At 37.9% G+C, this 20684-nt stretch overlaps 1 protein-coding gene and 1 long non-coding RNA gene across 6 annotated transcripts in view; one reads left to right on the plus strand and one right to left on the minus strand.

Moving 5' to 3' along the window:
- LOC132692078 (uncharacterized) overlaps window positions 1–7839 on the minus strand; it is a 76977-nt gene extending 69138 nt beyond the window's left edge. Inside the window, exon 1 of the long non-coding RNA XR_009616161.3 lies at window positions 7477–7839. This is a non-coding gene — a long non-coding RNA (uncharacterized LOC132692078). The remainder of the gene's footprint in view (window positions 1–7476) is intronic.
- Window positions 1–17940, plus strand: part of SCOC (short coiled-coil protein) — a 44456-nt gene extending 26516 nt beyond the window's left edge. Inside the window, exons 1-5 of one of the 5 annotated variants that reach the window (XM_078445730.1) lie at window positions 7829–7925; window positions 9536–9614; window positions 13967–14038; window positions 14357–14440; window positions 16342–17940. In XM_078445730.1, the coding sequence (XP_078301856.1) occupies window positions 14017–14038; window positions 14357–14440; window positions 16342–16484 (249 nt within the window). In that variant the 5' untranslated portion in view covers window positions 7829–7925; window positions 9536–9614; window positions 13967–14016 and the 3' untranslated portion in view covers window positions 16485–17940. Of the gene's footprint in view, window positions 1–7828; window positions 7926–7960; window positions 7986–9535; window positions 9615–11639; window positions 11746–11820; window positions 11888–13966; window positions 14039–14356; window positions 14441–16341 lie in introns of those variants that run through there. The other 4 variants (XM_060654133.2, XM_078445732.1, XM_078445731.1 and 1 more) reach the window with 4 other exon arrangements.
- Window positions 17941–20684: the final 2744 nt, after the last annotated feature.

Raw genomic sequence — 20684 nt, forward strand, 5'->3', positions numbered from 1 at the left:
TGTCAGGCTGAAACATCAAAATGATCTTGGAAGTTCTCTACTATTTATCATTTCTTCCTTACATAATACATTGTTCTGTAACAATAGTTTTCAATTTAGAGTTCCCCATTCTTTACGAAGAGTATTTTACTTTTACGCTTTTATTTAGATGGTTATAAATTAATATATGCATATCCCAGATAACAAATGTTCATCTTATAATCAAATATTTCTGTGCAATTTCAGTGATTTCTATTTGTACATGTATGTTTGCCTTATTCAGAAGAAGGGAATTTTGTGGCTATTTTTAAACCATTTTTTAATTGAAAAATATAATGCAAATATGGAGCATTTATTTTTATATAAAAATAAATGTATAGCTTAATGAATGTTTACTCAGGACTAGTTTGGTAAAATTTCAACTTCCTTTTTCTATCCACTTGGGTGTACTGTTCTTTTTTGTTATATTTTTGTTATTTCAAGGGTTTTTCTTCTTTTTCTTTTTTCTTTTTTTATACAGTATTTTTTTAAGTTTATTTATTTATTTTGAGAGAGACAGACAGAGCACACAAGCGGGGGAGGGGCAGAGAGAGAGGAAGAGAAAGGAAATCCCAATGTGCAGCTCAAACCCACAAATAAGAGATCATGACCTGAGCCGAAGTCAAGAGCTGGCCACTTAACTGACTGAGCCACCCAGGCCCTATCAAGGGTTTTTTTCTACATTCAAGGGCAGAACTTAATTATCAGTAACACTGTTTTATCAAATTTGCAATATTCTGTGATTGATATATTGCTAACTTTAGGATTATCGTTTGGTACATTCTCTTTTTTGAGATAGTTTTTCTAAAGACTTCCTTTAAACTCTAAAATATCTTACAAGATATATGTTTGGTTCCAGAATTTTTTAAAAGGCAAATGCTTTAAAATAATCATATTCTACTTGATGACAATCATTTTCTTGCATCTTTTCGGTGGTTTTAGCATCCAAAATAAACCATAGATTTTTTTGTCTGTTTTTAAAAATGTCTTTAAAAATTTTTTTCTTAATGTTTATTCATTTTTGAGAGACAGAGCATGAGTTGAGGAGTGGCAGAGAGAGAGGGAGACACAGAATCCAAAGCAGGCTCCAGGCTCCAAACTGTCAGCACAGAGCCCTGCGCGGGATTTGAACCCACAAACTGTGAGATCATGACCTGAGCTGAAGTTGGATGCTTAACCAACTGAGCCACCCAGGTGCCCCTAAAAGTATGTATTTTAAGTGTCCTTTTATCTACAGGTTTTCTTTGCATTCTTTTCCCACCCAGTGCATTTTATTTTCTTTTTGTTGAAGAAAAGGTTGTTTTTGTCGTTTTCTTGAGAGCCAAATTTTGCTAATTTTGTCCAGGTGGTAGATTTACCATATTTCTCTCTGACCTCTGTTTTCCTGTTAAATTGCTACTTTATGGGCTTGATCAGGTCAGGTTGCAATTTCTTTTCCTTTTTTGGTGGGGGCGGGCAGGCAAGACTATTTCATAGGTGGTGGTACATTCTTCTTCCATCAGGAAATAAATGCTGTTTGGTGCATTCTCTTTGCAGTTTAGTGGTACTGGTGCTCTAGATTAGTGTTTCTCAGGGGTCTTTCTCATTGTATCCCAACCCCCAGAGCCTTTGAGACATTATTTTCCTAATCGCACCCTCCCCTTATGAAATTGTCTTTGCGAAGCTTGGAAAACAATTATTTCTTCAAGTATTTTTTAGAACCAAACTCTCCTTCCTTTCCTTCTGGGACTCTGATGACACAAAATGGTATCTCTTTTGTTGTCTTTCATTCCTGAGGCTGATTGGTTTTTCCCATCATTTTTTCCCCTGTAGTTCAAATTGCACCACTTCTACTGAGGTTTCCTCAAGTTCACTCTTTCCTCTTTCACCTCCATCATACCACTGATTCTTCAGTTTCCCATTTTAGTTATTTTAGGTTTCAGTTATAAAGTTTCCATTTGGTTCGTATTCATAGCTTTTATTATGTTACTTATACTCTCAATTGTAACCTCTGTTTCAGGATTTTTCATGATTGCTTGTTCAGATACTTTTTAATAGCTGCCTAAAATCTTTTCTGGATATTTTCAACATTTGTGTCATCTTAGTATTGGTATCTGTTGACTGTTATACCCATGTGAATTGAGATTTCATAGTTCTTCATAAGCTGAATAATTGTGGATTGGGTCCTGGACATTTTGACTATTAGATCATGAGACCCTGGGTCTGGTTTAAATCCTATGGAAAACGTTAATAGTTTTGTTTTAGTGGGAATTTGAGTTGGTTAGGTTGAGGCAGCAAGTTCCAACCCACACCTTCTTTGGGCTGTGGTTTCAAAGTCATTTCAAATTGGAAAGTCTATGCAGTGCTTTATTTTTACTTAATTCTAATGATCCTGATAATAGTTCAATAAAGTTGGTTTTATGATACTTACTTTACTGATAAAAAGAGAAGTTTGAATTCAGCCTATCACTAGCTGTATGATATTGGACAATTTAAGCCTTAATTTCATCTCCAAAATGGGATGGATAATACCTACATCATTGGATTGTTTGAGAACTGAGTAAAATAACACATGTAGCATATCTAGCATACTTCAAACCCTAAAGAAATCCTGGATAGTCTTCTCATTTAAAAAAAAAAAAAATCACTCTCAGGGCTCCTGGGTGGCTCAGTTGGTTGAGCGTCCGACTCTTGATTTGGCTCAGGTCCTGATCTCATGGTTCATGGGATTGAGGCCCATGCTGGGCTCTGCGCTGATGGCGAGGAGCCTGCTTGGGATTCTCTCGCTCTCGCTCTCTGCCCTGCCCCACTCTCTCTCTTTCTCTTGCAAAAGAAATAAACATTAAAAAAAATCAGTTGCAGGGGCACCTGGGTGGCTTAGTCAGTTAAGCATCCGACTTTGACCTCTCCCCCGACTCGTGCTCTGTCTCTGTCTCTCTCTCTCTCTCTCAAAAATAAATAAATAAATAAATTTTTAAAATCAGTTTCAGTGGGAAAAAATAATATATAATCAAATACAAACAATTTAAGTTACAGAAGATGACTTTTGACAGTCATATACACATGTAACCACCACTCCAATAAAAATATATAGAACATTTCCACTACAACAGAAAGTTCCCTCAGGCCTCTCTGTGGTCAACTCTTATCTGTCCTCAACCCCAGGCAACCACTGGTCCAACTATTATAATAAATAAGTTTTGTCTGCTCTAGAGCTTTATATTAATAAAATCATACAGTTTGCACATTTTCTATCTGGCTGTTTTCACTCAGCATAATACACTTCAGATTCATCCATATTGGTACTTTGTTACTTTTTATTGCTGACAAGCTTTCTTCCATTATTTTACTGGGATGTTTTTCCATTATTGATTGAAAGAGTTCTTAGAAATTCTGAATTCAAGTCCTTTGTTAGATCACATATTATGATTTTTTTCCCAGTCTATACATTGTCCTCATTTTCAAAATGGTGTCTTTCAAAGAGCAGGGTCACCTGGGTGGATAGGTTGGTTAAGCATCCAGCTTGGGCTCAGGTCATGATCTCACAGTTGGTGAGTTCGAGCCCCACATGGGGCTCTGTACTGACAGCTCAGAGCCTGGAGCCTGCTTTGCAGATTCTGTGTCTCCCTCTCTCTCTCTCTCTGCCCTTCTCCCACTCATGCTCTGTCTCTCTCTTCTTCAAAAATAAACATTAAAAAGAAGAGCAAAAATTATTAATATTTATAATGTTCAATTAATCATTTTGTTCTTTTATGGGTGTGTGTGTGACCTTTCACAAAAAATTCTGCCAACACCAAAGAGATGAAGACTTTTTTCTTTGACCTCTTCTAGAAGATTTACAGTTTAAGCTTTTGTGTTTTAATTTATGATCCATTCAGAATTAACAGTTCTCTGTATGCTATAAGGTAGGGATCGAGGTTCATTTTTTTTCCCTTCAACTGATATTCAGTTGTTCCAGCACCATTTATGGAAAAAAATCTATCCTTTCTCATGAAAGGTACCATTGTGAAAATCAATTGACCATATTATGTGTGGGTTTATTCCTAGATTCTATTCTATTTCATTTACCTATGTGTCTATAACAATACTCCATTTATTTTATTGCTTTAACTTTATAATAAGACTTGAAATAAGGTAGTATAAGTCCTCTAACTTTATGGTTCTATTACAACATTGTTATTCTGTATCTTTTGCTTTTCCATATGAGTTTTCGGATCAGCTTTAGACCATAATCTGTGAGAAAAGTGAAAGTTCTGGGATCAGGAATCACAACTGTTCAGACCCTTTGTCTAGGAGCAATTATTGGATTCAATCTCCTAAAAACTTGTAAAGGACTTTTGTGTCTATGTTCAGTTTTATGTCTTTTAATGTTTTTGTCTAGTTCTGGAATCAGGGTAACACTGTTCTTATACAATGAATTGGAAAGTGTTCTTTCTTATTTTATTGTCTGGAAGAGTTTGTGTAGAATTTATATACTTACTTAATTTCTAAATTTTTCACAAATACCTTTGTTATTGATTTCTAGTTTAATTCTTTTGTCAGAAAAGAAAATATTTTATATGATTTCAATGATCTTATTTATTTTTTTTAATTTCAATCATTTTAAATGTGTTGAGGTTTGTTTCATGATAGAGAATATGATCCATTTTCTTGAATACTCCATGTACATTTGAAAAGAAGTTATGTTCTAGTTATTAGGTGGAATTTTTTATAAGTGCCAACTAGGTGAAATTGGTTGATAGGCTTTTTAAGGTCTTCTATAACAATAGTTCCCAAATTTTCCCGCACTCTGTTGAAATCACCTTTGTATCTTCCCAAAGTATCAATGCCTGTATCTCAACCCTTGAGATTGTGACTTAAGAAGTAGGGGGTGTAGCCTGTTCTTTAGAATTCTTAAGAGATTCCCAGGTGATTTTAATGTGCAAGCCAAGCTTGGGACTTGAGTTCCTTACTAGTTTTCTTTTTTTATATAATTAAAGAAAATTTTAATGTTTTATTTATTTTTGAGAGAGAGAGGGTGTGTGTGAGCAGGGGAGCGGCAGAGAGAGAGAGGAAGACACAGAGTCTGAAGCAGGCTCCAGGCTCTGAGCTGTCAGCACAGAGCCCTACACGGGGCTCAAACTCACAAACCGTGAGATCATGACCTGAGCCCAAGCTGGATGCTTAACCAACTGAACCACCCAGGCGCCCCTAATTTTCTGTATATGTGTATTTATTTTACAAATTACAGAGAGGGGAGTGATGAACTCTTCAGCTGCACTGTGGGTTGGTTTCTTATTTCAGTCCTACCAGTTTTTGCTTCAGTGCTAGTTTATAGCACTATTAGGATTTTTCATATTCTTTTTTAAATTTTTTTAAACATTTACTCATTTTTGAGAGAGCGTGAGCAGGGGCGGGGCAGACAGAGAGAGGGAGACACAGAATCCAAAGCAGGCTCCAGGCTCTGAACTGTCAGCACAGAGCCTGACATGGGGCTCAAACTCAAGAGCCGTGAGATCATGACCTGAGCCAAAGTCGGATGCCTAACTAACTGAGCCACCAAGGTGCCCCTCATTACCACATTTAAAAATGTTGCTTATAAAATAGAATTACCATATGATCCAGTAATTCTACTTCTGGATATACACCCAAAAGAATTGAAGGCAGGGTCTCAAAGAGATGTTTGCACACATCATTGTCATAGTAGCATTCACAATAGCTAAAAGTTGGAAGCAACCCAAGTATCCATTGACAGATATATAGAAAAACAAAATGTGCTCTATACATAAATGTAATGTTATTTTGTTTTAAAAAGGAAGGAAATTCTGACACATGCCACAATATGGATGACCCTTGAGGATGTTATGATTAGTGAAAAGTCAGTCACAAAAAAATAAATACTGAAAGAGATTCCACATACATGAAGTACCTACAGTAGTCATATTCATAGAGACAGAAAGAATGGCAGTTGCCAGGTGCTGGAGGGAGAGATAAATGAGGAGTTGCTTTTTAATGGGTATAAAGTTTCAGCTTTGCAAGATGAAAGGTGTTCTGGAGACTGGTTGCATGCCAATGTGAATATAATTAACACTATCGAACTGTACAATTTCAAATAGTTAAGATGAGGGGCGCCTGGGTAGCTCAGCCAGTTGAGCATCTGACTCTTGATTTCAGGTCAGGCCATGAACTCTAGGATTGGGGGCTGGAGTCTGACGGGGCTCCGTACTGAGTGTAGAGCCTGCTTGGGATTCTCTCTCTCTCCCTCTGCCCCTCTCCCCCTGCTTGTGCACCATGCTCTCTTTCTCTAAAACAAATCAAAAATAAAATAAGAAGATGGTACTTTTTTTTTGTTATTTGTATTTTATACTATAAACAGCATGTATATTTTATGCTCTAACAACAACAAAGTTTCTTTTAATACTTCTTAGTCTTTGGTGTTCTGCAGTTTCATCAGGATGTGTCCAGGTATGAAATTCTTTATTTTTAACCTGTGCAAGAATTAAGTGCTTCTTGAATCTGAGCATTCAAATATTCCACAGTCCTGAAAAATTCTTAGTTATTATTCTTTGAATACTGCTCACACCCATTGTCTGTAATTTCTCTTTTTGACACTCCTACTGGATATACACTGGATCTTTCTTATTTTCCATTTATTTAGCTCCTGTGTTGCATTCTAGTATATTTTCTCAGATTATGTCACATAGTTCCAGCCAAATATACAGTTCTCAAATACTGAATGGAAGATTTTTAGATATATATACATATATATGTGTGTATATACACACACACACACACACATATATACACATATATATGTGTGTGTGTGTGTGTGTGTGTGTGTGTATATATATATATATATATATATATATATATATATATATATATTCTTAAAAGGATTAAGGCGGTATGTCAGCAAACTGAACCCTAAGTGAAAAATCAAGAAACAGGCAGACATAGGCTCACCTCTACAACTCAGGAGAATGTGCCAGAGCCAAAACAATATGGTATTACTACCCTGTACTCACAAATATTAAACACAAGCAGGATGCTGCTTTGTGTCAAGTGCTAGATATCAATGAATGCTATCAAGCCAGATTACATTACATCCCAAAGCCTGGCCACAGCATTTCACACTGAATGTATGACCTTGAGCAAGACATTTATTTATTCTTAAGCTTCAGTTTCTTTCTGTGGGTTGCTGTGAGAATCAAAATGAGAGAAGGTGAGCGAAAGTTCTATATATCAAAGTACTGTTATTTTCTCAATTCTAAAATATTATTAAATGGTCAGGTGCACTATGGATTTAATAATCGTTTGGAAAGGAGGTGGAGAGGAACAATCCACTAGGGGTATTTGGGAAATTTAAAAATATGGAAAAGTTTGCTTTTTGAATTGAGGTACTACAGTATTATACTGGCTTTATCTATCTTTCACGCCCACAAATACCCTTTTCTTAAATCTGAATGATTTCTCTCTCCCCCGGCATTTGGTTTTACCAACCTCCTTCCTGACAGCTGTCAGAATTTTCCACACTGGATTTCTGACCCCAATTTTCAGGCTCCTGCTGAGACCGAAGGGCTGCTTTCTTGGTACTGGCTTTCTCACGCCTAACTTCGCCTCTGTACTGCCATTGGGTGTTGCTTTTCCTGGACCCGCCCACATCAGCCTCAATCCTGATTGGATGCCAACGTCCTTTTGTTATGGCAAAAGGTGGATCCCTGGGCTTCGACAAAGGACGATTGGGGCGTCGTACAGCTAATGCGCAGGCGTGCCTTCTTGAGTGGGGATTGGTGGGAGACGGGGCAGGACGGGGCGGGACAGGGCGGGACTCCCGTTTCCGCGCACGCTCTGTGGGCGCAGAGGGCGGAGCTGCCGGTACCGGTTGGTGAAAGTGTTGGGGCCTGAGGCGTCCTCCCTATCCCTCCCACTCCCAGCGCCTCCAACGGCAGGTGAGGACAGTCTTGGGCGGCGGAGGGCCTGGCCCCGGGCTATTGGAGTTTGCGGCCACGGTACAGCCAAGGGCCTGGAGGGCGGGGTAGACTGGACGCGATCCTGCGCACCAGGGGCCCGGGAAGAGCGGCCTCGGGCCTGGGCATTTGGTGGGCGGCGGAGGCCTGGCTGTCTGCAGAGCCCCTGCGCAACCTCCGTTGCATCTTCTCATTATTGAGCCTAGAGGTTCCTTTGGGGAGGGGCTGCTTTCATCGCTGAGGCGGACGTTCTGCCGCCTTCTCACCGTCTCTTCTGAGTCGAAGGCCGTTGTCCAGCCTCCCGCCCTGATTGGGACGGCGGAGGGGCGTTTGGGTGGAATGGGACCTGGCACGCCTGGACTAGTCCATGGGTGCTCTGCCGAGAGCCCGCAGGTTGTGGGGAGAGGATGCCAAGGCGGGGAGGGTGGCGAGTGAGCGATAAATAAGGGCTTGGCGACAGCTTTCCAGGGGCTGAAAGCAGCTCCCGGGTTAGTTTCTACTTGGGCTTTAGGGTCCTGCTGAGCAAGTTTTGGGGAGTTAGGATTGAAAAGGAGAGAGAAGATACATTTCTGAAAGGCAGGACTTTTGTTATACAATGTAGCGAGACCACTACTATGACGTAACAATGTTAAAATGCTGTGCTGCCGACACCGTAAGTCTGTACCTGAAGATCCAAAGCTGTGCCTGTATATTGTTGCCGTACTCTTTGATTAAATTCACGGTAGCTAGTCATTCTCTGGGACTCTAGCTTCCGTTCCTGTCCTCATTGGACCGATCAAATCAATTCCTTAATCTTGTAGAATCTCAGACTGCATTTATCTAACCAGAACAATTCAGAACTTGAAGGAGCCTGAACAGATAAACTCATGTTGAAAGTTGATACAGCTTGAAGGGAATGAAATTTATTTTCAGTTGCTTAGTAAAATATCAAAGGGATTTAACATCAAAGATTGCAAAATATTTGGAAAACTGAGATTAGGGCTGTTATTAAAGTTTTTTTCCATTATATAGTGGAAAAGCAGGAACGTTATAGTTAGACCTGCCTTCAAATTCTTGGTACAAACGTTGGCTGTGAAGTCTAAGGCAGATACATAGCCTTTCTGAGATACAGCATCCACAAACATAAATTACGATGCCCTGTTGATTTGATGAATACGAACTAATAATATATGTAAAGCATTTAGTTGATTAACGCACAGTTTTAGATGCAGAAAAGTTGGTTGCATTTCAGTCTTAACTCTCAAAATCTTAGGTCTCAGATGTGAGCATACCTGGAATGGTATGGTGGAAAAAACTAGCCTGGGTACTCCTGGCTCTGGCAGTAACTACTTTTGTGATTTTGTGATGTTGGGTAAGCCATTATTACTTTTGGCCTTGGTTTATTTGTGAAATGCGGCAGCTAGACCAGATGATTTTTCCAAAATTTCTTTTTGTGGCCTGAATTAGAGTCAAAAGGGAGAGAAGATAACAGCTAATATTATTCAATACCTTCTTTGTACAAGGTACCATTGCAAGCACGCTATATATATATGAACTCATTAAATTCTTGACAACAAAACTATGAGGTATATACTCTTATCCTCATTTTACAGATGAGGAAACTGAGGCTGAGGTATAACCTTGCTTGAGGTTCCAGAGCTTATAAATAGCAGAGCTAGGATTTAAATACAGGTAATAAAAATTTATGTTCTTAATCACTGTGCTACACTGCCTCTTAACAGTGGTACTATTCAGGGTACTATAAAAGAAGGTAGAGGTCTACTTTGGTAGAACAGTAGTCTTTGGTCACAAGTGTGTGGGCATGGAAGATGGGTCCGTCCTAATGTTTGTCACACTTCCTGACCCTTGTTCTCTCCATACCTCTTACATCCAGGACTTAAATTATCAAAATAGTTCTAGGTTCTCTTCCACTGACCAAGGCTAGATGAAGATAGGCATCAAAATTTACTGCAATTTGTTTTGTTTTGTTTTGGTTTGGTTTTAATATGAAATTTATTGTCAGATTGGTTTCCATACAACACCCAGTACTCATCCTGTAAGGTGCCCTCCTCAATGCCTATCACCCACCCTCTCCTCCCTCCCACCCGCCATCAACCCTCAGTTTATTCTCAGTTTTTAAGAGTCTCTTGTGTTTTGGCTCTCTCCCTCTCTAACTTTTTTTTTTTCCTTCCTATCCCACATGGTCTTCTGTTAAGTTTCTCAGGATCCACATAAGAGTGAAAACATATGGTATCTGTCTTTCTCTGTATGGCTTATTTCACTTAGCATAACACTCCAGTTCCATCCACATTGCTACAAAAGGCCATATTTCGTTCTTTCTCATTGCCATGTAGTATTCCATTGTGTATATAAACCACAATTTCTTTATCCATTCATCAGTTGATGGACATTTAGTCTCTTTCCATAATTTGGCTATTGTTGAGCGTGCTGCTATAAACATTGGGGTACAAGTGCCCCTATGCATCAGCACTTGCATCCCTTGGAAAATTTACTGCAATATTTGAGAAACACTTCTGATATCCAATCTAGGCTTGAGTCAGAGCTGACAAGTCTCAGAACTGTAATCATTTTGGAACTAAGGCAGCCTTAGGAAAAACAGATCAGCCTTAGCACCCCACATTCATTTCAGTGTTCTCACACTTGAGATACTTTGGTCTGGATTTTCTTTTCACATCAGATTTGCATTTATGTATAGGAACAGAAGAATTGACAGTGAACTCTAAAAAGTGCATTTCACATGAAATTGGATTGATATGATAGCAGCTATAGATTAAAAAACATTTTATAGTTGAAAAACTCAGTCTAATGTGCTAATGTAGACATCATGAAGTTTGAAGATTGATCTTATTTTGAAAGAAAAAATCTGTGGCTAAATTGCTTTGATACAAAGAGCTCAATGAACCTTCTGATCTTATATATAAAATAAATCAGTTTGTTACTCTAAATTTACTGAAATAACTTGAATATATGCAAGAAAGCATTTTGAGGCCAGCCTATTTAATCATATCATAATAATAGAAAATTTTATTTGTCTTTTTTGTTGTTGTGCAGAGGCAGCTGGCAATACTCCTGTCTCTTTTATTAAAGAATCATGAATACCCTTTTGTACAAGGCTGCCACATACAGTAGGGCAGATTTTGCACTGTGCAAGCCTCAAGTGCAGTCTTACATGGACTATGATATGAATGGTGTTCTCTCAGGTTGTGTTGTCGATCCCATAGCACTGTCCTTGTGCCTGCCTGGCTTCTGTGGTATTGACTCCACCCCAGTCTTTAGTGTGTGTTTCTAAGCTTCATTTTTCCTCTAATCCCCCTCCACCCCATTTTTCTGCCTTTTTTTCCTTCATTTTTTTCAGATGAAGTCAAACTGTTGATAAACCATACAAAGATTTTCTATTGTTTGGTTTACATGTGGCCAAAATTTCAGAAACTGGCTTCATGATTACATTGATCAGTTTGGAACAGTTTGCTTTTGTAGACTTTTTACTTTTCGTGTTAGACTGAAACATAAGCAGGAAAAATATACCATATCCCTATACGAAATCTGATATCAAAGTCATTTGTATTGATTGCATGATTATTTGTTCCTTGGCTTATGTATCTTACAACACTTCTCATTTGTCATGAAAATTTTGTTTTAGCTGTATTTTTAAAAGCAAATATTAGAAATTTGAAGTACTTTTTATATATTATTTAGCAGGGGAAATAGCCAAGCTGCCGGCTATTGTTGGCTGAGTACTCTCAAGATCACTTTTGCTTTTGGCTGTGGCCTAGGTCATCCCTCCCAGACCTGTGTTAGCCAGGTCAGTGGTTGAAATGGTAGGAAAATTGCAAGTGTCAAATAAAGTTTTCACTGTTAACACTCTTCCTCTTCGATTGTAAAGAGATACGTTGGTGATTGAATGGAGACGGATAATTTTTGAAGTGTGGGCTTCACATATTATAGTAAGTTGAATAATTTAAATAATTTTGGGGGGCGCCTGGGTGGTTCAGTCAGCTGAGTGTGGAACTGTTGATTTCTGCTCAGGTCATGATCTCCTGGTTTCTGAGTTTGAGCCCTGCATCTGGCTCCATGCTGATGGGGCAGGGCCTGAGATATTCTCTCTCTCTCTCTCTCTCTCTCTCTGCCCCTACCCGACTCACGCATGCATGCACACTGTCTCTCAAAATAAATGAAACTTTAAAATAAATAAATAAATAATTTTTAAAAAGATTTTTAGTAATTAGTCTACCTGGATTTATGTAGATGTACTGATACATATTACATATTAACATATTATGTGTATATATTATTAATATGTATTTAATCACGTATATATTCTCAGGTTCCTTGCACTTCAGAGAAATTTTATATGTATATTACATATGTACATATATTACATATGTATGTATATATATAATGCACATGTAATATGTATATAACACGTACATATATCACAAATATATGTGTCAACTTTCTCTGAAGTACAAAGAACCTGAGAATTAAAACCATGTGAATAAGATATGAAGGGGAGAGTAACTAATTCTAGAGAAGTAGAAAGATGCCCGAAGACTTGGGAGTAGATTTATTAAGCATTAAATCAATTTTACATCATTTGTAGCTAGTTAATTCTTTAATAATGCTATGTGTAGGATGTTTAATGTCTTTCTTTTTTAGAATAATACGTGATGTCTTATTTCAGAGATAGTTCATATGTACGTACACTGAGCATTTTATCTTCACATTCATGCCAGTATCTGAAAACTCTTTAATGTGATTCTAGTTCTAGAATGTCGACATCCTTGTTCAGTAGGTCTGGGTTCCACTGTTTAGTATATGGAAGCATAACAATGTTTTGGGTATAAGAGGTGCTTCATAAATAATTTGTTGAAAGAGTAACAATATTGACAGGTCTAAATTGCTTCAGTGAGTAGATTAGATTGGTGACCAGTAATAATCTGGTTTATTTAATAACTCTTGAACACACTGAATATGAAATGAATGTTAGCTATAGAGCACAACGTATTTCATAAGAATTTTATGCTTTAATATTTTGAAACCTTTTATAGGAACAATAAAATGTTAATGTTTGGGGCGCCTGGGTGGCGCAGTCGGTTAAGCGTCCGACTTCAGCCAGGTCACGATCTCGCGGTCCGTGAGTTCGAGCCCCGCGTCAGGCTCTGGGCTGATGGCTCGGAGCCTGGAGCCTGTTTCCGATTCAGTGTCTCCCTCTCTCTCTGCCCCTCCCCCATTCATGCTCTGTCTCTCTCTGTCCCAAAAATAAATAAAAAACGTTGAAAAAAAAAATTAAAAAAAAAAAATGTTAATGTTTTACTTATTCACATCCTAATTAATTTGTTTTAACTCTAACTAGGATGTAACAGGTTGATATTTTCATTTATCCCACATTAATGTTTCAGGTAACTAGTATTTTTCTCTTGAACGTTATCAATAAAAAGTTTTAAACAGTATATATAAAATAATACTTTAATGATGAAAAGTATTTTTAAACACATTTGTTTTCATCCCTATTATCATCCTTAATAGAAGAGCTTTTTTCATTTTGCTGTTCTCTTTATTTGTATTTATGTATATTTTACATGATTTACATCAATGAATACACCATTTTATAAACATTCTTCTATGTTATTATAGTCATCCTAATTATTTTTAGTACCCACTCAATTAGAAACTACAGTAATTACAGACTGAATGGACAGTTTATGTTGTTTCCAATTTGGTGCGTTGTAAATAAGGTTGAAGTGAAGATTTTATGTGTATAATTTTTCCTTCTTTGTAATTTTCCTTAGGCTAAATTTCCAAGAGCAAAATTGCTTAGTAGAAAATATTTAAATGTTTTTATGAGTGTAATTTATTACCATACTGCTTTCTAAGAAGATACATATTTAAAATTTGTGTCTAATATTTTGTATTTGTTCTTCCATAACTTTACTACTATTGATCATTATCTCCTTTAAAAAAATTTGATAAATGTACAATGGTATGTTATTGCTATATGTGTCTGTTTCTTTTTCTTATTGCAGACGATTCATCAAGGATTTTGTATCCAAGGCCCAAAAGTTTGTTACCCGAGATGATGAATGCTGACATGGATGGTATGTTCTTTATTTTCCTTTTTGTATGTTCCTGGTTTTGTGGATGCTTTTGGCTTCATAGAGCAACAGAAAGAACAGAGAAGCAATATTTAGAAGGGTTGGATTTGGCTAATTTACTGACTTATATACTGTCTAGTTCTAGAAAGAATTGATGTTGGCAAAACATATCTGCCATGTGGGCATATAACTTTTTCCTTTACAGGGTTCTTGTGTAAGGCAAGTAAGATAACAGAGATGAAACATTTTGTACGACTTTAAGTGCTGCACTACACAAATGGTACCTAACGTTAATAGGAAATGCAAACCTTTGTATTACAGCAGTTGATGCTGAAAATCAGGTGGAACTGGAGGAAAAAACGCGACTTATTAACCAAGTGTTGGAACTTCAACACACACTTGAAGGTGAGCCTCCATTTTGTAGTTTTCTTGAATAACATCCAATAGTTGAAATTGTAAGCATTTATGTTGCTAAATTTTGTTACCGTGCCCCCAGTTTTTGAAAGTATAAACTTCAAAGTCCATTTCGATAATGTTTTCCCCCTCCTGCCTGCATCTTTGGCTGGTGATTTTAAAGAAGAGGTGTGCTTCAATGAGAAAGTCAAATAGTGTTCCTATGCATCCCTCTGGGTTTAAGGTAATGCTGTTTATTACATGAGAGCCCCCTTTTAAGCATTGTGTTATTACTAAGTCCACTTTAATACAGCTTAAATTAAAATAAAAAGTGTTTTAGCTTCAGAGATTAAAAGTAAATTGATCTGAGGTTTGTTTTCATTTTCTAAATGTCTTGCATAAAATTAATACTACCAGTGAAACATCTTTTTTTTTTTTAATGTTTATTTATTTTTGAGAGGGAGTGCGAGAGTGAGCAGGGGAGAACCAGAGAGGGGGACGGGGGATCTGAAGCAGGCTCTGCACTGACAGCAGCATGCCCAATGTGGGGCTCAAACTCACAAACCCTGAGATTGTGACTTGAGCCAAAGTTGGATGTTCAACCAACCGAGCCACCCGGGTGTCCTGCAACATCCCGGTTTTTAGTGAAATTAAGAGGTTGTGGGTTTTTTTTTTTTCTTTTGTAACAGCAGGGTGAGCAGATCATGTCATTTCACTGGCTTCCTATTTCACAGTTAATAAAAGCCAGGTTACTCTCTGGAAACCTGTTACTTTTTACCTTTCAGAGTCAGTCATGTCACACTGTCTGCCTCATACATTCTGCCTCAGACACTGGCCTCCTTGCTGTTCTTTCAGCATATGCTTCTACTTAGGGGCTTGAATCTTTCCCTTAGGTGTTTGCGTTCTGTATGGCTCATTTCCTTCCTTTAGGTCTCTGGTCAAATTCCCTTTATCAAAATAGCTATCCCTGACTATACTATATAAAAGGGCAACTTCAGGGGCTCCTGGGTGGCTCAGTCAGTTGAGCATCCAATTTCAGCTCAGGTCATGATCTCACGGTCTGTGAGTTCGGGCCCTGAGTCGGGCTCTGGGCTGATAGCTCAGAACCTGGAGCCTGCTTCGGATTCTGTGTCTCCCTCTCTCTGCCCCTCCCCTGCTCACGCTCTCTGTCTGTGTCTCTCTCAAAAATAAACAAACATTAAAAAAAATTTCAAAGGGCAACTTCCCTTTTGCTTCCTACCACTCTTACCCTTGTTTTTTTTCCTTTTACTTGGGACCCCCTAAATGCACATGTGTTCACATGCATATTAGAATGTAAGCTCTGGGAAGGCAAGGGGTTTTGTTACTGTTGCCTCTAGAACAGTGCCTGACTCTTAGAGGGCACCCAATACTTAGTTGTTAAGTGAATGAATGGAGGTGATGTTTTATTTGATCATTAGGAACTGTGTCTTTTGAATTTCTTACTAAGGTAAAAATGCAAAATATTTCATTGCTTGGAAACTGACTTTCTATAGTCCGTGTATAAAGCAAGTTGTATTTGCCTACCACATTTTCTGAAGCGTTTCTAGCAAACATGTTAGTTTTTATGTTAAGGCATGAACCAAAATTCACATTTTGGTGAAAAAACTGAATCTGTACTTTTTAGAAATAACCATTTAAAGAAATAACCACTCAACATAAATGCTGTTTACCAAGAATAACATTTAGTCTAATGTGAAATCACTTTTTAAGAATTTTAGCTATTGACCGGCACTCAGTTTACTTTGTTCACCTGAATTCTAAAGTTACTTGAATTTAAAAACAGAAAATTTAAAGATCATGTTATCTATTTTAAGAATGAATCTTAAGTCTTTTATGATACGGAGTCATTGCCATTATTTTATTGATAATGGGCTTTTTTATTTTTAATATAGACCTCTCCGCAAGAGTAGATGCAGTTAAGGAAGAAAATCTGAAGCTAAAATCAGAAAACCAAGTTCTTGGACAATATATAGAAAACCTCATGTCAGCTTCTAGTGTTTTTCAAACAACTGACACAAAAAGCAAAAGAAAGTAAGGGATTGACATCCCTTCTGTTTTATGGAATTGCTGCTGATCTTTTTTTCTTTAAAACTTGGATAGGTTCAAAAAGTTATAGTACTTTTGTTTGTGGCTTAATTGAATATTTATGAAGATAATATCAGATCTAGGCAAAATTAAGAGCATAACAGAAGACTTCCATGAGCTTGTGTATAATATGTTAGTCTATGAAAATGTGCTAATGTATTGTAGAGACTTTATAATTAGAAATGCATATATTTATGAAACTTGAAAATGAATGTTTTATCAAATTTGCTTTGATTTACAGGTTTAGCACTGTCTTTTATTATAGGCATATTAAGAGATACAAGAAAATAACCACCGTGTTGTGAAAAGTGACCAAAATCATGTACTGAACGCACAGCTTTATGTACCCTGTCTACCATGTTGTGCCTCTTCTCCATTTGCTTCTTCCTTCCCATTTCCCTTCCCCTAAGGAAAAAATTGTTTCACATTTGTAAAAGTAATTTTAATAGTTAATCATCTGTGAGAGTAACCTGAGCTTGAATTGTTGAAACTTAACCAAAATAAGACACTTTCTCAGTTAGGGCTTGTCATAGTTAGTAATAAGATAGGATTGTTGGTTTGTCTTTAATTGATTGAAAACAGAGGCCATAAATATGAAGACTTTCCTTTGCAACTGAGTTATCAAATTGGGAAGGTCTGTTGTTAAAAACTTCCTTTTGCACAGCTAATGCACTTGGTATCTGAAAAGATGAGCTCCGGTTATATGTTTGAAATAGAACAGAAATGGGATGGGAAAGGCACTGGGCAAACAGTAGTAACCAGCTCCAAATGTTTTCACTCCAGATTCGTGTGATCTGTGGCACAGACGATATCTTTTGGGGAATATATGAATATGAAAGTAGATTAAATGTGACTAACCTTAGGTCAACCACATCTAGAAGAGAACAGTTACAAAGAGTTTAGTCTCACGGTTTCTTTGTGGTACCCAGCACATCAACTTTTGCAAAATCCCTTGAGAGTGTATTAGTGTCAGAATCATGAACAAAATGGAGGAGTTTTACGTGTATACTAAGTGATATTTTCTCAGTATTTTAATCTCACTACTTCCCCAGAATTTTCTGTAAACCTAACTACTTGGTTTGCAGAGTTTTAGTCACTCTTTGACAGTTTCAAGAAATTTAGTTTGTAGATTCCATTTGGTAAGAAAATTGATATCAGAAGTAATGTTAAGATGTTAAATAGGAAGAGAGATCCACTAATATAGTTTTGGTTATTAGATTTGGGCTACTTTTAATCATGGAATAATCTTAACGTTTGTATTGGTGTAAGATTCAATGAATGACTTTAGCTGTATGAATATAATAGTTATACTGCAAACATTTTGCATCCCTTTTGTGACCTAATTTACAAACATTTAAACTTGTGTTCCAGTTTTGCTTTACTGTTTAATAAAAACCTGTTTCAGAGATTGTGTGTGTGTTAATATAGTAACTGTGGTGTGTATAATGACGTAGTGGTGTATCCAGGGTTGTTCAAAGCTACAGGATAAGTAGCATATCTTATTTAAGCACCAGTTACTTTATGTTTAGGGGAATATTTTTATTAAAACAAATGTTAGAGGATATTATACATTGATTTTTATTTTTAAAAACATTTTTTTAATGTTTATTTATATTTGAGAGAGAGAGACACAGAGCATGAGCAGCGGAGGGGCAGAGAGAGAGGGAGACAACAGAATCTGAAGCAGGCTCCAGGCTCTGAGCTCTCAGCACAGAGCCAGAGGCGGGCTCAGACTCACAAACCACAAGATCATGACCTGAGCCGACGTTGGATGCTTAACCAAATGAGCCCACCCAGGTGTCCCTGTACATTAATTTTTAAAATAAAAGCAAAGAATTCAGAGGAAGATCCAAGATTGTCAGGGAAAAGGTGGTTGTAATGTTTAGGTTAGGCTAAGCTCCTGTAGCAAGAATGCATTGATAATATAGAAGTTTTTCTCCCAACTAACGGTTGTGAGGTAAGCATTGCAAGCTAGTGGACTTTGTTCCACATAATGACTCGGGGGCTTGAATGGAGGATAGCTCTGCCATTTTCAGACATGGCTTCATGGGACACATTTGCAAGGTTTTAAGTGTTGGGCCTGTTGGCACGTAGGTTTTCCCACATTCCAATGGCATGGAGACTTCATTACATCTAGATGGAGAAGCTGAGAAATGTAGTCTTTGGCTGGAAGCCATATTCCAGCTACAACTTTCTTAGCATAGAAGCACATAGAGGATTTTGGTAGCAACTCGCAGCCACAGCCGTAGCCCTTTTCTCTTGCTATTAAGTCTCTGTGCACAACCTTCTTCCTGCACAAAGAACATACTCAACCCGTCCTCACCAGTTACTGATTCAGCTCAAAATCCAGGATCTCTATTAAGGTCCATCAGTTTTAGATGTGGCTTCTAAATAGTGTGACGACTTCTAAACTGATGGGCAAATTATTTGCTCTCACCCTCACTTCTTCCCATTTATAATGGTGTGGTGAGGTCAGGAAACCCAAATAAAAACTCTCAACTTGGAAAGAGGAATAAAGGGAAATGTATTGATTCAAACCAACTGTGGGATATTCCTGGGAGACCCTGAGAAGAGTCTGTCTCTGATGGTGGAGAAGGAAGTTCCTTGATGAGACCCTGATTCTGCTCTCTGGCAAGGGGGTCCCTTGTTTATTACCCTCAATGGCTTCCAGTCTGGAAAATTATTCCTTATCCATTTCCCTCCACGGCTCTAAGTAGAGGCTAGGAGTGTGCCCTTTATGGGAGACGTGAAAACAGTCCACTTACTGCTGGCATGAGCTTGGTGCCCATTGTTTTAAGGCCACGCTCACATTTCTTTGGCGGCAAAATTCCCACAAAAATGTAGCTTTTTGGTCTATACAGTTCTAGTTTCACCTGTTAGGAACCACAATTAAGCACTTTTCTAGACCAAATTCTCAAAAGTATTTTTCATCACAGGACCCTGCCTCTCTTTAATGGAGGCTACCTTGAGACCAACTGAAAATAAGACTGCTCTGGGAATGCTACACCCAGATTATCACCGCAGGCCTGGATCCCTTTGTGTGGCTTAACCAAGTGGCGGGGAGGTCTTGCTGGGCTTACCACCCCCACCTCCCGCACCTCAAAAATAAAACAATCCTTTTTTGTTATTCAGGGTACAGAGGCACTTGGCTCTTCTAATCCTTTGAGGTTCCTAATACTGGTGTTTATTCCATCTCTGCTTAAAGACTAGTAAATTCTTTCTTGTGATGCCTTGCTAAAAGCACCAAGGACCAGGCAATTCATTGTACATTCTGACTTTTCCAACTGCTACCCATAGAGCTATCATCTCAGTAGGTGACAAAATGTTACCTGAGGGGAGCCTGGGTAGCTTGGTCGGTTAAGCGTCCGACTCTTGATTTCAGCTTAGCTCATGGTCTCCCAGTTTGTGGGTTTGTGGATTCAAGTCCTGTGTCAGGCTCTGTGCTGACAGCATGGAGCCTGCTTGGGATTCTCTGCCTCCCTATCTCTGCCTCCCCCCACTTGCATGCACTCTCTTTCTGAAATAAACATAAAAATATTTTTTAAAAATGTTACCTGAAATACAAGTCCTACCTGCTTGTCGTGTGAATGGTAAATCAATGCTATACATTGTTTTTCTTGTAACAGTATCCTACTTCAGGCTATCAATTTCTGTATTAGAAATATAGATGTGCATCTCAACAATAGCCAAATTATGGAAAGAGCCTAAATGTCCATCAACTGATGAATGGATAAAGAAATTGTGGTTTATATACACAATGGAATACTACGTGGCAATGAGAAAAAATGAAATATGGCCTTTTGTAGCAACATGGATGAAACTGGAGAGTGTGATGCTAAGTGAAATAAGCCATACAGAGAAACACAGATACCATATGGTTTCGCTCTTATGTGGATCCTGAGAAACTTAACAGAAACCCATGGGGGAGGGGAAGGAAAAAAAAAAAAAAAGAGGTTAGAGTGGGAGAGAGCCAAAGCATAAGAGACTGTTAAAAACTGAGAACAAACTGAGGGTTGATGGGGGGTGGGAGGGAGGGGAGGGTGGGTGATGGGTATTGAGCACTTTCGGGATGAGCACTGGGTGTTGTATGGAAACCAATTTGACAGTAAATTTCATATATTAAAAAAATAAAAAAAAAAAAGAAATATAG

The sequence above is a fragment of the Panthera onca genome, chromosome B1 (assembly GCF_046562875.1).
Source record: "Panthera onca isolate mPanOnc1 chromosome B1, mPanOnc1 haplotype 2, whole genome shotgun sequence".
NCBI classification, from domain to species: domain Eukaryota; kingdom Metazoa; phylum Chordata; class Mammalia; order Carnivora; family Felidae; genus Panthera; species Panthera onca.